The sequence below is a fragment of the Mustela nigripes genome, chromosome 14, assembly GCF_022355385.1.
Source record: "Mustela nigripes isolate SB6536 chromosome 14, MUSNIG.SB6536, whole genome shotgun sequence".
Classification (NCBI taxonomy): Eukaryota; Metazoa; Chordata; class Mammalia; order Carnivora; family Mustelidae; genus Mustela; species Mustela nigripes.
Window position 1 is genome coordinate 80,411,289 of NC_081570.1, and position 16,118 is coordinate 80,427,406.

Sequence of the window (16,118 nt, forward strand, 5' to 3'; positions counted from 1 at the left end):
TCAGCTGGACTCAGCGATGACTGCGAGCCTACTGTCACTGCCTCCTTCAAAGGGCCGTGAACACGAGCCAGACCCAGTCCTAGCCACAAAGAGCTCTCAATTTAGTTTGCTTTTCATGAACTCCAGAGACTCTACTTCTCTCTCTGCCTATCTTCTATTGCCCTTTCATCCAATTTTCTTTCAAGATGATAGTCCAAAGAATTGGTCCTTTCTCCTCTCTGGCCTTCATCTGCAACTCCACCCCATGCCCACAAAAAGAAGTCACTCCCTCCCATCTGCAGTCTGCTGGATGATTTTCTCCCTTCCCGGGACATCGTGTGCCCCTGCCATTGCTGTGTGATCGGTGGTGCCCCCCAGTAGGCAGTGTTGTCGGGTGTGATCAGATGTTGCCTGCCAGTGACGGGTGAGCAGAAGTTCTAAGAGGTGGCTCAAAGCTTGAAGACATGGCTGCTGTTAGTACTCACTTTTTGTATTCCCTCTGCCCTGACCCAAATAGAGTCTTCCCCTTGGGTTCGGGTCTAGAATGAGAATGTAATTAAGAAGAGCTGCAGTCAACTTGGCAGCCACCAAACTAATGTAATTGAGAATTCAAGATAGCGTTGTTGTTGTTGTTGTTGTTGTTGTTCTTATTGTTGTTTTAAGATAGCATTGTTGTGAGCCACTGAGAATTTTCAGGTCATTTGTTCCTGCAGCAGAGCCAACTAATACAAAGTCCAAATCATAAATTAAAAAATGGAAGGTATAATAAATACAACAGTCACAATTCCCAGCCACCTTTATTTGTATAAAAGTATATTAAATAAATTATTTCAATATATACAAATAGAACCATATTACTTCTATAAATAGAATATCCCCATGTATAAAACCTTTTAGAAAATTATATAAATATATACAATATGGACCATAAAAACTTGCAGTACCTTAAATCATCACCTCTATGTGGTCTGTATAGTAGTCTTATAAAAAAATATATATATAGTCGGCTGTCAAGTGCTTAATCCACAGCATCTGAGTCAATTAAAGTGCTAAACTGTAAGGTGCTTTAGGAATGTGCCCCAAAACAGAAGTCTTCTGCATTTAACACATTCATATAAAAGTTGCCAATTGTTTTGGAACTCTAAAGAACTCAGAAAAGAAGAACCTAAACACCATATATCACAAAAGAATTCTCTATGTTAGAAAATTTCACCCAATTTCCATTTCACTCTCCCCTATGATTTGAAGTCAGATTCTCAAAAGTTTTCCAAAAACCTATCCAAGATTCCTGTTCATCTGTTTTGATTACGTGATTTGGTTTCATTTGGGGTATAGAATGTACATTCTAACATATGATATGTGCAAAAGTTGCCATAGTGTTAAAATAGAAATTTTTAAATCTTGGAATTGGTTGTACCTTTCGTTACATTCCAAAGTGTCTAATGCTGTCGTTGAAACCAGAATCCTAATCGTGAGAACTGGTCAGATCAAGAGCTATCTCTGAGCCCGAGTCTCTATGCTCCAAGATACTCATTTGTGTTTCCATTTGTCTGGAAGTTGTCTTACAAGTTCTTGGTCGCAGTGCGCCTACTCTCCATCGCGGACGGCAGCTCCCAGGACACACGCCTCATGCAGCATTGAGTGGGGAGCTCTCCTTCCCACTCTGCCGCGCGCGCACCTTCCTGCACTTGTACAGGGTCACAGACAGGATGATGATGAGGATGAGGACCACGAGCACCACAATTACAATGATGAGGAGCGCTCCTGAAAGACAAAGAGTACCAATCAACTTCCACTTGGAGAGCTTGCATCCCATTCATCAGTGGGCAGAACAGAGGGCAATAACCCCAAATAACACCAAATTAATGTTTTGTGTAATTTGAAATTTTTTTCCTCCGCTCTTTCCACGGCAACACATTTCAATTAGGAAAGAATGGGTCAAGCCCTCACTGTTTTAGGGCTGCTGATGGTGGTGAACGTGATTTAATGGGCTGTTTAATAAACCGGATAATGTTGACAGCCTAGAAAGGGTACATTTAAGTGGGAGCAGGAACCATTGTTAGAAACAAGAGGCTAAAACTAATGCTGGTTTGGTGGCCAGGATTACAATCGTAGAAGATGAAGGTCAGTGCAAAGAGCGAGACACAGAGTGCTAGCGGGGTTCAGGTGAAGGACAGTAGATAATTGGTTGGGGCAATAGGAAGGCTTCCTGGTGGAGGTGGCATCTGAAATGGTTCTAAAGGACACATTTCAGTAGAAGAAAAAGAGGCAGGGAAGAAGTGATCTGGGTGTATATGAGGACAAGAGGCAGCAGAACCCCAGCTGGCTTGAGGGAGATGGATGTGAGGACTGGGGGTCTGATGGCACAGAGGGGTGCAGGACCAGATGGAAGGAGAGCCCTCTTCTTCCCCACTTCCATCGTGGTTAATCAATAGGAGAGAATTTACTTTAAAGTGTTTTTAGGGCACCTGGGTGGCTCAGTTGGTTAAGCGACGGCCTTCCACTCAGGTCATGATCCCAGAGTCCTGGGATCAAGTCCCGCATGAGGCTCCCTGCTCAGTGGGGAGTCTGCTTCTCCCTCTGACCTTCTCTCTCATGCTCTCTCTCTCTCTTTCTCTCTCTCAAATAAATAAATAAATAAAATATTTTTTTAAAGTGTTTTTAAATACTCAAATCTCGCCTTAGCAAGGAGCTATCCTATGACTCTTTTGTTCCCTGAATGTCCTCAGAGTCCTTTCCCTATAAAGCCTGGAGGGCGACTCAGGATTTCAGCTTCACTGGACACTGAACCCCCCGTGGCACTTCCAGCTAGGAGCCACTCCTCACAAGGGGTCTGGGCCCCAGGTGTGCAAACACCTGCACGAGAGACTATCTGGTAGATTCAGTCTCTTCCTTTCTGGGTTAGACTTCCAGACCCTGTGACAACGGCCCATGGCGCATGCTCACAAATGTCTAGTGGGTGCTGCTGCCGCTGGTTCAGACACTCCCCCATAACTCCCAGGATCGAATTTAAGTATGAAAAAATACGCAGAGAAATCTGTGCTTTGATGTTAAATTGTAAACTTGCATCAAGTGTCCAGTGCTCAGTGGAGAGCTTGGTACATGGCAGGGGCTCAAGAACACACTAATATAAAGGGACAACACAGAAGCATTTCTAAATGCCTAAAATTGTAAGGGAACCCCCAGAACAATACAAACAAACAAACAACAACAACTACTACTCTGTTTTTCCCAGAACAAAAGTCCATCCTGGTTCTGAGGGTGGAACCAGTCTTCTGGAAGGCATCCGTGCCTCCCAGGCGAATGCTGGGCAGAGCCACTCACCTGTGAACGTACCTTTCTCATGGCTAGTGCACTCAATAGGACTTTCTGGACTCTTCTGGTTAGCCTTCCGTGATGGAATCACTGCTTGAACACTGAAACAGTAGCTTTCTCCTTCATCCACATCAATCAAAAACTCATTAGTGCTTGTCTTGGCTGTTTTCTGTTAAAAGATAAAGAGTTCTGAATTCATCTGGGCTCAGAGTGAATTCTTTCCCCACTACTAAGTCACTGTGGAAGGAAAAGCCTGCAGGGACACACCTGACATAGAAAGGATTAGAAGTGACTTGGCTGCTCTGTTCCCCCTGGTAACTGCTAAGGGCGTTTCTTCCAAGACCAAAAATATCCAATTTAGGTACATCCAACCCAATTGAGCTCCTCTAGAAGAGATGTGCCATAAAGGGAAAAAGGAATGAAGCAATCATCGTTGAATGGAAAACCGATTTTGTCTCTGGGATCCTCCAGAGAGAAAGAAATGGGAGGGCTGGCAGGAGCCTCAGAGACGACCCGGCGCAATCCTTGGCTGAGGAGCCTGCGGATCGGAGGGGTCCGCCTGGAGTCCCAGGCAGAACCGCCCGCCCCCCCGCCCCTCGCCCACGCTGCTCTCTCATCCATCCCACTATGGCGTTTCTGAACTAAGGGGGAAGTGGGCTGTAAAGTCAAGGAGCCATAATTTAAAACAAGTCATAAAAACAGATTAAAGAATCCTCACCTTTCCTGTACTTGAAGCTTTCCAGTAATAAAGTGTGTAAATTAAGTTCTTGCCAAAAACATCCCGGAGGCTGAGGAAGGTGCCGTTCCTCCTAATTAATGTGCACATATCTCGTATGGTCACATTCAGCTTTGTCCCAACTTGTTTGCAACTCTGGATTGTTGGCCGTCCGAGCTTGGCTGAAACATAGAAAATGAGCTCCGCTAGAACCAAAGAATTCTCTACCAAGCAGAAGCCCATTCAGTTGTCACGGTTAATAGCAGCCCAGCCATCCCTCGTGGAGTGGCCGTACAGAATGGGCTCCCCGGCGGTCGGGAGCTAAGTGGCTCTGCAGCCGAACCCCGAGACTTCCCAGGGCACTGCCATCTCTGCGCAAATATAATGGAGCCACAGACGTCACTTTAAATTTCCTTGCTGTCACAGCAGGAAATGCAAAAAGGAACAACTGAAATTACTTTTAATAATACATTTTGTTTAAACCCCAATAGCTAAAATATTATCATTTAACATGTAATCAATATAAAAAATTTTGGAGATATTTTTCAAAATCCAGGGTGTATGGCATTAGCTGTATTTCAAGTGCTCCGTAGCCATCTGTGGCTAGTGGCTGTTGTAGTAAATGATGCAGTTGTATAAGATTCCATATTTTAGATACAGTAAATTAGGGGCTGAGGGAAAGAGCAGGATAAGTCCTCAGGACCTCAGGGAGCCAGTGTCAACCATAGGGTCTCTGCAATGGCTCAGCAGTCTGCTGTGCTTAGGCTGTGTGACTGTAGAAATCCCAGTAATTCAACACAAATTACCAGCAAGTGTGTGTGTGTGTGTGTGTGTGTGTGTGTGTGTGCGCATGCAAAATTAATACATAAAATATTTTGCTTTTCTTTCTTTCTTTCTTTAAAGATTTTATTTATTTATTTGATAGAGAGAGAGCAAGCACACGAGGAGTGGGAGAGGAAGAGGAAGAGGGAGAACCTGAGTCGAAGGCAGACACTTAACCGACTGAGCCACCCAGTCACCCCTATAAAATATTTTCTCTCTTATACCAAAAAAGGATTTGAAGTGGCTTACAAAAAAACTCAAGAACTATAAAAGGAAATCATGAGGATCTGACCAAAGGGGGAATGAGTGACACGGACCCTGCACGGTCCCTGAAGTGTGGCTGTGGCTGAGCCCCTGTGAGAGACACACCAGTGAGGGCCACACAGGAGTCTGAAGACAGGCTCTGGCAACCGGGGGCTCAGGGAGGGCAGACAGACTCACTCGGGGTTTAGGTTACTTACTATTTCCACTCTCACTGTAGACAGCAGAGGGGAAAGTTGGTGGACCGTCCCTCAGCCTCTCACTGTCCCTGCTGGGAGAGAGCAATCTCCCTCACTGGGCAGTCAGAGGGTCAATACAAAAAGCACCGGATAAAAAACATAACACCCAGGGTGCTGGGGTGGCTCAGTTAAGCGTCCATCTTCGGCTCTGGTCATGATCCCAGGGTCTTGGAATCGAGCCCCACATCTGTCTCTCTGCTCAGTGGGAGTCTGTTTCTCCCTCCCCCTCTGCAGCTCCCTGTACTTGTGCTCTCTTTCTCTCTCTCTTCTCTCATATAAATAGATAAAACTTTAAACAACAAACAAAAAACATAACACCCTTTCATTCTAACCTTTTGTTCTAATTCCTTTTGAAAGAGCAGCTGATTTCACTCTCCTCAATGTGCTACATCTGTTCATTAAAAATACCTAGCTCAGAACTATAGTCCTGACCAAAAAAAAAAAAAAAAAAAAAAAATTTCTAACTCTCCTGCTTGGCTGGAATCCTCTGCATTCCCTTGTTAGGTTCTAAGGTCAGCTTACTGGGGCAAAGGCTGGGGAGGGAAGCATTCCTCATTTTCCAAGCCGGCATGAAGGAGGCAGGCTGGGGCGGGCCAGGCAAGGGCTGGCACACCACCACCGCATCCCGAGACTCCAGGCCTGCTCAGGTTATTTGAAAAGGTCAGCAGGCCTCATTGTGGGCTCAGAGGGGAACTAGACCTACAGAGATCTGTGACTGCTGGTGAAAACCCTAACCTGGGACTTCTGGTCTCATGATGGAAGAGAATATTCCGGAGATTCATGCGATTCCGTCTCTTATAATCTCCTAAATATCCACGGGGGAAATGCTCAATCTCCAGCTTTGGTGGATTTCCTCCTCCCCGACCCATTCCCGGCCCCTCCCTGATGCCTCCCCAGCCCCTCCACTGGGCCTGGGGATAGGGAAGGGGGGAGGGGAGTTACATGATGACACTGTTAACAAGTGCAGAGTTTAACCTCCCACCACACCAGGAGTGAGCCAAGAGGGCCGTGGCACTTACCAGTTCCGGAGAAAAAGGATCTGTGTATGGATACTAGTCTTTAATGTGATAGCGCCTAAGAGTCACTCCGGAGAAAGAGGATCTGTGTATGGATACTAGTCTTTAATGTGATAGCGCCTAAGAGTCACAAGCTCACAGAATATTCAGCTCAAGCATGAAAGGTTATTACAAAGAGTACTTACTCTCCAGGTAAGGTGTGAACTCTGGGGAGTTTGTAAATGGAGGCTCCCCAGAGTAATCGGTGGTGTCCGCCGGGTAGGAGAGGACCCGCGCCTGGTATGTCTGATTCACGTCATTCCCAATCTCGTCGGTGAGGTCACACTCCGTGTCTGTGGTGTAGAAGCATTTGCTCTTCCAATTTCCAAGTCTAGGGCTATAGGGAGGAAAAGAGGCAGAGAAATGAAATGAGAGGACCTGCATCGGAGGCAGTTTGCTTTCTGGCTGGGGTTGGGTGTTATACTACCAGCCCCCACACGGGGTCCAAGCAGGCAGCGGTCCTTGCAGCAGCCTAGGGATGGCTTTGCAATGACTCACTTTTCACAGATAAGGCTATGGGGCAAGGTGAGAACGGGTGTCCCTCTCGAAGTCACACAGCAGCTTGCCTGCTGGGTCTGTGCTCTCAACCATTTATGAAGTAGCTTCCTTTCTTTCTTTCTTTCTTTCTTAAGATTTTATTTATTTGAGACAGAGAGCACAATGGGGCGGGGGAAAGGGGAAGGGCAGAGGGAGAAGCAGACTCCCTGCTGAGCAGGGAGCCTAACCTGGGACCCCAACACTGTGACCTGAACCGAAGACAGATGTTCAACTGACTGAGCCAGCCAGGTGCTGGCTTTCTTAAAAAGAAATTTCTTAAAAAGAAATTAATTTCTTAAAAAGAAATTTCCTTCTTAAAATGCAGACAATTTCTTATGGTTACATGGGAGAGAGAACAATTTCCCATCAAGACCCAATTATTTGTTATAGTCTACTTATTATATCATTCTATAACACACTGATTTTTTTTTAAATTTAGTTTAAAGGGAGAGCGAAAGCATGAGCAGGGGGAGGGAAAAAAGGAGAGGGAGAGAATCCCAAGGGAGCTCCATATGGAGTGTAGAGCCTGATGTGAGGCTCGATCTCATGGCCTTGAGATGATGACCTGAGCCGAAATCAAGAGTCAGACACCCTACTGACTGAGCCACCCAGGAGTCCCTACTACACACTTATTTTATCACATTATATATTCTATGTGAAATATAGTCAATATATTTTTATGTGAAATATAGTCAATGTACTAATAATAGGTTAGGTACTACATCACTGTATCTTCTATATATTATATTTGATTGTGACCACAGTTGGTGTGGATATTTATCACTGAATCTACCATATGCTAGGAATCATACAGGGCCTTTTACTCAGGCAACTTCATTTGATATAATCTTTCCAAGAAGGTATTGGATCTTTTTCACATATAAGGACACAAGCTCAGAGCCATTAAGTACCTTGTACAAGGTAACATAGCTAATGCAGTGAGAACGGATGTGTCCGTCTCATTATACTACATGCCTTCCTCACTTCTATGTGAGTACAGCCCATCAAAGATGATCACATTACAATACCGGTAGGATCTAACAGTCTGAGAGACAAAGAGGCTAAGGTAGAGCTTTCCTTTGCGAGACATTATTGAAGAGGAAATAATTTAAGGAACTGCTAAACACGACATTCTTCTAAAGGATGGAAATATTTGTAGACGAGTGTCCCAGCCACTGGATCCAAACACCTGTGCCATGTACATTGACAGCCACACAGACCACCAGAGAGCCCTGCGCAGCATTCAAGACCGTGCTCCAATCCTGATTTCTTCAAGAATCTCCGTATCTCCTTTCTCACGTATTTCCTTCTCTGTACCCTAGCACTGACATGTCCAACGAGGCACTTACTACAAACCTGGTACCAGGGTCCATGCCCTTGTGGTCCATGCACCCGGAAGCAGCACGGCTAAACCGGAGGGCTCGCGTAGCTAGGCCTTGCTGAGTGTTAGGTGGTTTGCACTTGTGGGCTGAATCAGGGGAAAACAAACTGCCATGTGGATTCAGCTCTCTCAGTTCATGCATAAGAGCCCTAAGTACAGACATATTTTGGTTTCTTACATTTCTCTAACTTTCTGTGATAAAAGTAGAGAGGCTGTCTTAATTCCAGAATGACCAAAATGTATTTTTAATAATAATACCACTTCTATTCTAAAAAGTGAGAACATAACGATTCTTCTCCATCGCTACGGCACACCTACTGTTTGGGTTAACAGGAGAAAGCCTGCTGCGCTCTGCGGCCCCCTTCCATCCGAGAGACAGGTATTCCATTCGTCCCAGCTCACACACAGAAATCACAGTACTCTTCTGGTGAAATTAGCACAAGCGCCTAGATCCCCGAAAGCAGTAAAGTTTTGTGAAAAGGTAATGAAGGGGTTCTGTACTAAGTTCCTCTAAATGCTATTGTCAGCAATAACACTTTAAAAGGCTTCAAGCTTCCTCTAGGTATTGCAAAACGTCCCGGTTTGGAAATAATAAATGTCCCACTTGAATTACTAAGAAATTCCAACAGAAGCCAGATTCAACAATTTAAAAGCAGGTTGCTCTCTAGAAGCTTTGGAAGTTTCGTCTTAGCATTCAGAACATTTCCACAGAATCAATATTACAGGTGATCGTTGGGCACAATGGCTTGAGCCAATAGCACTTCCCAGCTACCACTGAAAACTTTTGGTGGGGGGGGAGGGCAAACGCTGCTAGAGCTCCAAGTAGGGGCTCCAGGCACAGCAGGGGTGCCCTGAGATGGGGACAGGCTGGTGGTACCGGTGGGTGGGTGAAGAAGAGCAGCAGATTAAAATGCTTTCTCTAGGGGAGAAAGCCAGGAAGGAGGAAAACCCACAGAGGGCCTTCCTTCCTCCTCCCAGCTTTGCAGGCTCCCATCTGAGTATGGCCAACCCACCTAGACAGCTGGAGGTCTGAGGTACTGGGGAGATCTGGTTCCAGAAGAGCCTGAGCACTCACTATAGGGGCAGTCAGAATCAATCCCTCCCCTTCCCCAGGCAAGTTTCCTCTTCCTGGACTGCCATCATCCTTCTCACCCAGGAATTGTATTTACCCACGGGGAGGCTGAAGAAGAGTGTGGGGTTGGGGGACAGCCCCCAGGGCCTCTAGTGCAGGGGCAGGAGTATGGGGAGGTCACTGTCTTGGCAGGAATCCCTCATCCCTGGCTGCAGGCACCTGCGAGCCACTGCTCTGCTAGGATGTGTTACTGAAATAGCAGCAGCGGGGCGCCTGGGTGGCTCAGTGGGTTAAAGCTTCTGCCTTTGGCTCAGGTCATGGTCCTGGGTTCCTGGGATCAAGCCCCCCCTCCCCACGCATCGGGCTCTCTGCTCAGCGGGGAGCCTGCTTCCCCCTCTCTCTCTGCCTACCTCTCTGCCTACTTGTGATCTCTGTCAAATAAATAAATAAAATCTTTAAAAAAAAAATAAAGAAATAGCAGCAGTCTTGGAAAGTCTGAGAACTTAGAGCCCATCAAGGCTTCTGTTTAAAAATCAGGTTGGTGGTAACAGTTGCCACATATTCACCAAACCCAAGACTGAATATATGTAGGAGTAAGCATTCCTCCTAAAATCCTATTTTTGTTATCCAGAAGGAAGATGTTTTACTAAGGTAAACCTCAGTGCTGTATCAGAGGAATTAATTACCAATTCTCAATTAGGGGACGCTGAATGGACGAGTTGGACCATAACCATAATTATTACCTGGGGTTCTGAAACTCCTGTCGTTCTCTCTCTATATCTGTGCCCACAGCACGCACATACACAAGTTCTCTTCCCTGTTTAGCAATAGTCATCATGAAGTTCATTTTTGAAAAAGAACATCTACCTCATAGAGACTCTCTGTCCTTAGGAGCTATGTTCCGAATACCATATAAAAGGTTTGACACAAGCTAAAACAAAACAGCAAAACACCTTGAATTTGGAGCCAGTGATTCCATTGTGCCTTTTTTCAACTAGCTCTCCTCTATTTAATAAGAACTCTATTGAGCCTCCTAGAACATTTCAGAAACCAAAAACTCCCCCAAGAAAATGGTAAAAACCGTCAAGGAAGATGGGCAGCAAGCATCTGACACTCAGATTGAAAATGCCAACCTACCAGCTCTTGGAGGGAGCTGTCAGTCAGAGAGGACAGTGGCCAAGCAGCGTGGCTCCAACAACCCAGAATATAGACAGAGGAGCATTTCTTCCAGGCTTTAGTGACTCACAACTTTGACCTCCTCTGAGTATATGTATGCAACCGAATTTTCAGTCAGTGTCCAAAGATGAGTGAATCAAACACTGCTTTAGGGCAATGTCTACATTTGGACTCCTCCCCGCCCCCTCCACAACATGTTAGATCCGGCTCAGTCTAGACAGGGAGGAAAAAAAATGTGTGCTTAAATGGGATTAGTATCCATTCAGGACAACATGTTCCCATGCTACCACAGCAGCTCAAGAAGGTTCATCTACCGCCAGCTTAGACTCCATTTAAGAATATTTCCATACTGTCCAAAAACAAGTGAAACAGTCTATCAGTTTAAGCTGTGACAATGTTGAAAGCTTCACGGAGTATAGCTCTCGCCTGCAAATGACCAGGAATGCCCTTTGTCATCTGTTAAATACTCTCATCCATTCATCAGCATTAAAGACATTTGTATTCAGCACAGGGAAGTGGAAACATCAAAAACTTTAATTTTCTTTTTCTTTCTTTCTTTCTTTCTTTCTTTCTTTTTTTTTTTTTACCTAGCTTACCTTATCTGAACCGTGTAGACATGATTGATGGGTTTGGGTTCCCACTCCAAAATTGTCTTGAAATTAGTTGATTTCCAAGTTAAGTTATATGCTACCACTACCTCTGTAGTGCCTTTAAACAATAGAGAAACAACTATTATTACATGAACTCAGCATATGATTTCACGTTGATGGTATAAAACCTCTTCCCCCCCCCCAAATCACCATTAACTTCATATCATTTTTTTCCCAACCACAAAAGCTTCATTACTGAATTATCAAGACAAAAAAGATTTTCAAGTTTTTATTTTCTTAATTAAAGTCTTTGAAGTTCCTCATGGCAAGATCTACCTGGTAATCTAAGAAAAAAGATAAGGATCTCAAAATCCTAGTTTGAAATTACTCAGGGGTGTGTGTGTGTGGATGCAGGAGGTGGGGTTAGAATGGTGGGAAGCCCTGAGATAACTTGACCTAAAACCACAGCGCAGGAGCCTTCAGCCTCTTGCTATATCTAAGACCCAGCCCAGGAAGTACAGGACTCAGAGGTTCAACTCACCAGGGAAGGCCAGGTAAGAAGGGTTTGGGTAAGTTATGGACAAGGGCAGATCCCACGCGTGTGAGAGAGGTTAGGGCTGAATACCATAAGAAAGCCAAATCTTGACTTTTTCCATTTTTATCTAACATGTCTCTATATAAAAACTTCCGGACAGCTAGTCAGAGGTGTGGCCTGTCACGCCATGGTATGGGTTTCATTAGGATGCGTTATTATTAAGGTCTGTTTTGCCAATACTCAGCAGGTCAGTCTCTGCCATGCCGCGCACACGGAATAAGCATATGGGGCATGCACAATGTGGTGTCTGCTCCAATCTAAGCGACTTTTTGCAGCAAGATTGCCTCTAACTCAATCTAAAACAAAGATGTCCAAGAAAAGACCGCAAGGGCGGATCTTTATCCAGGCAAGTGCACGTGCAATGAAGGATAATATACCAACACGGTACGCTGACCAGGCCAAGTGGTGATCCAGTGATCACCACCTTCAAGGTGGTGATCACTGGAAAACACCTTCCCTAAACTCAAAGCGGGAGCCACAAATCCCTGTATGCCATAATGACGGACTCGGGAGCAAGCTTCTCCAGCAGAAGGGACGCCAACTACTACCCTCCATCACCCGCCTGCGCGCCTCGGGGGCCGGCTTCGGCTACGTTCGGACTTCGCTCCTTGAGAGAGGACTCGGCCGCCTCAAGGGGGTGCGGGGCACCTCCGGGCAGCAGAGCGAGCCCCCTCCTCCGGCCGCGCGCCGCTGGGTTTCGGGAGCGGGTGCCACTCACCTGACGTTCTGGCCACCTGCAGGAGGACCCAGATAAGCAGGAGCATCCTAGCGACCGCGGCCTCGGGGCTGGGTACCCGGGGCCAGGTGGGGGTCTCCATGTCCACGAGCTGGCGGCGAGGTCGGGAGGACTCCGTTGCGCCCCGAAGACTAGGGAGGTTGCGCTGGAGGCGCCGATGGCAGCGTGCTAGAGCGGGAAGGGGTGCTGGGAACCCTGAATCTGGGGAAGCCCGCGCTCGGGCGCGCTTTAAGGAGCCGCGCGACCGCCCGCTCCTCGTGTGCCCCCCGGTCCGCCCCCGCCGCTCCTCCCCACTCCTGCCTCCGGCCGGGCTACTGGCCGTCGCGGTGGGCGGCCCCAGGCCAGTCCCCGCCCCTGTCCCGCCTCCTCCGGGGAGGAAACTCCCAGCGGTGATTCACCCGTGATTCAATCGTGCGGCAGAGCGCGATGCTTCCCTTCGGTCCCGGCGGCTCCAGGTGCGGCGGGGGACAGGGTCCCCCCGGCTTCCCGGCCCCGTCACCCCCGGGCCACCCAGGCCGGCGACCCCAACGTCCGACCTGAGTGGGCAGGTCTGTGGGGAAGAAAGCGGGGGCGCTTCGGGAGGAGTTCTCAAGGTGGAGGCAAGGATTCTCCCCTACTCTGGTGCCGGTGCTGTCCCCGGCGGCGGGAGCGGCAGCACTGACAAGTTGAACCGCACGTAGCGGCTCCGGGCTCGCTGGCGCGGCGGGGAGCATTCGCCCGGCGCGCCGAGCACCTGGGGCCGAGCCTCGGAATCTGTCGCCAAGTAGGGGCTGACGGCGAGCTGGGCTCTCTCCCACCTGAGGTTCGGCCTCATGCAGGTGTCTGCCCACAGGTCCGGAGGTCATTTAGCCCAGGCGCAGCCCAGCCCAGCAGGGGTAGTGACCGAGGAAGAGCTGCGGTAGTCTGGCGGTTTGCCCTTGGGAGAATTCCAGCATGACATCTGCAGCTTGGTGGTTCCAGAAAGGATTGTTCTCACACTGAAGAAGACGGTCGTGGGACTGAGTTCCGTCCAAGTGTAGAGAAATCAAAAATGAAATTAAAAAATAGCATCAGACTTTTATTTTATTTTTTGCCGGTCTTAAGCATTGTTTTTTTGTTTTGTTTTGTTTTGTTTTGTTTTTGGAATCTATTTCTGGCTTCCTCTTCTGGGCTTTCCTGTAAAATTGTCAGGCAAGAGAACGTTAACTCCTATTCTAAGTGGCATTGTTAGAGGTGTTGTCAAAGTACTTGACATCATTCTGTTTTATTACTATGTAGTTGCCTCCAAGATAGACTGGAGAGGTTTTAGGGAGCAAGCAGAGTCTCCCACTTTTTTCTAGGGAATTTAGCCTTGCCTTTTAGTACATACTACATACACATTTCCATAATGCCTGTTGAGCCATAGCAATACACTCATTTTAAAAGAAATAAAATCCTGCAAAATTTTTTTTTCTCCCTCTGCCTGAACTGAAATAGCACCTCCAGGTTTAGCTCTTGTCCATCTTTCCTGGAAGCTGAAAGCTGCACTTGATGGTTTCCTCTTTGAGACCTCTTCCAGGCCTAAAACCCACAGAATTTATATTTGCAAAATGAGACCATGCAAGCCTCTTTTTTTTGTAGTCTCTGGGCCTGAGTCATTTTCCCTAACAGAGATTTAGCCCAGCCTGGGATGCAATTCTCTGCACTGAAGTTGAAGGTACCTACAAGAAAATGTTATACTTGCTTCCCAAGACCAGGGAACTGTTGCTCTATCTACAGAGTAATTGGTTCCATTTGGAGCCACTGACTGTCCTGAAATTATAAAGGGCTTTAAGTTATGTCAAGATCAGCATTTTGGCAAGGAAAATATGTTTAATGTTAGAAGGTGACACAAAAAGGGATGTAAAGGTTGATAAATTAGATAAATTTTTATTTTGCATATTCACTAAAATTATCAGATAAGGAAGAGAAGAATTCCTTGGGTTTCTGGGGAGGTTTTTGAGTAAATGTGGAATTAACATTCTTAAAAGTTTGAAAAATGTTATAAAAATTTATTGCTGTTTTCAAGAAAAAGAGGAAGCAAACTGGCTATAGTAAATAATATCTCTGTGATATCACTGTCGATCAGACAGTGGCCAGACAACTTCTAGATCACTGTTGCTTGGCACTGTTAAGAGTACATTCCTGAAGTTTTACTATTGATATTTATTACACAGAAACAAGTTAATTGTTAAAATTATTCCCTATTCTTACATTTTTTTTTAAACCTCCTTCCATGAACTTGAGCTTAGTGGTTACCAAAACTCCCTCCTACCTGATGTATCTTGGAAGATTCTGAGAAGTGTGAAACATGCCTAAACTATAATGATAATCAGGCTGGCCTGATCAGTCCCTTTATGATTAGATCTTAGAGTACCAGAGGGCTGGAGGGGACCTCACAGACATCCTTCTAAGGATGAGAAGCCTATGACCCCAGCCTCACAGAGCAGATCTGGTCTGCTGGCCTCACAGACTTTTTTTTTTCCACAACCATGCTTTCTTCTACTCCGAATACATGGAAGTAAGATTGGGTCATAAACCCAAGCTTACTTGATTAATTTACTCGTCCATAGACATTCAACAGTGCTCTACAGTCGGTGTAGAAAACGCTGGCAGTTTGGGGAACACACCGTTCCTTGACGCATGCATGTACGGATCCATGTAGGAGAGGTCGTGTTCCTTTTGCATAAACAGTGATGCACTGTGCTTGATGAGGAGTCTAGAAATGACTGGGCAGCTTTGCAGTGCTTCCTCGGTAGCCCCCACTAACTGCACTGACTTGGTTTTATCGAGTTCTTCACTTGATTTCAACTGCGTGTTTGTCGTCTTTCCTCCGCCCTAGAGCTCCTTGGGGCACTAGGGACTGGATTTTTTTCCTTTACGTGTCTCAACCCTTTGCACAATTACCAGCACATGGTAGGCTTTTATTTTAATACATTTGAATCAATGAACATTTTTCTGAGAACTGTGCATGCAGCCAAATATTTTCATTGGCATTCAAGAGGCAAAAATTTTTTTTTCATTGAAATTTTTCTGTCTAGTGCTGGGCAGCGAGTGTTCCATAATGCTCAGATGGGTAAGAAAATGAAAATCCGTCATGGGTTGCGTAGTATTACTTGACAGCAAGCTCCAGCGGGCTAAATAGTAAATAATGATTCTTGCTACTGCCAGAAAATGTGAGCACGAGGAGAGGTAGCTGGATAGCAGGAAAACAAATGTGGAAGTTTGGGAACTGGTGAGCATTTTTCTAATAGCCTCGGTTCTAGGATGATTCAGAAGATTTTCAGTCATATGATGAGGCTGTTGTTGCATGGCAAGGCTTCCTGACTTTTTAGAGTAAATTGTACAAAAGGTATATCTCCCCCGGAAGGGGATAGGTTAAGCTTTGGGGTCTGTGAACTTGAGAGTAATTTACATAGAACTATTATGTTCATGTAAAAGTGGTAAAAAGAGCAGTGAATCCATTTTACCCCAAATCCAGGTAAAAGGCAAACTATGACAAAAGGCCAGAGGGACTTAAGGAGTGGGGAACACAGAGTTCTGGAAAAAGAAAATATGACTTAGCAAAACTTAAAAAAACATCTGGCAGGGTATAGTTAGTCATGGAAAAATTGGCAGTCATGAGTGTGCATTTTATGAAAATAATTA

General features: G+C 46.0%; 1 protein-coding gene and 1 long non-coding RNA gene across 3 annotated transcripts; one reads left to right on the forward strand and one right to left on the reverse strand.

The window, feature by feature from the left end:
- Positions 1-760: 760 nt before the first annotated feature.
- F3 (coagulation factor III, tissue factor) lies at positions 761-12,755 on the reverse strand. Of its 2 annotated transcripts, none has more exons than XM_059375455.1 (6): positions 12,456-12,755; positions 11,149-11,260; positions 6,533-6,723; positions 4,013-4,191; positions 3,316-3,463; positions 761-1,743 (listed from the first exon to the last, which is right to left on the reverse strand). In XM_059375455.1, exons 1-6 carry the CDS (start codon positions 12,553-12,555, stop codon positions 1,607-1,609), a joined length of 867 nt encoding a protein of 288 aa, XP_059231438.1. In that variant the 5' UTR covers positions 12,556-12,755; the 3' UTR covers positions 761-1,606. The 2 variants fall into 2 exon arrangements, with proteins under 2 accessions (XP_059231438.1, XP_059231437.1); XM_059375454.1 differs by having other exon boundaries at positions 3,304-3,463.
- Positions 12,756-12,869: 114 nt separating this feature from the next.
- On the forward strand, positions 12,870-13,538 carry LOC132001154 (uncharacterized). Its single transcript, XR_009399540.1, has 2 exons — positions 12,870-13,021; positions 13,306-13,538. It is a non-coding gene; the product is annotated as an uncharacterized LOC132001154 (long non-coding RNA).
- Positions 13,539-16,118: the final 2,580 nt, after the last annotated feature.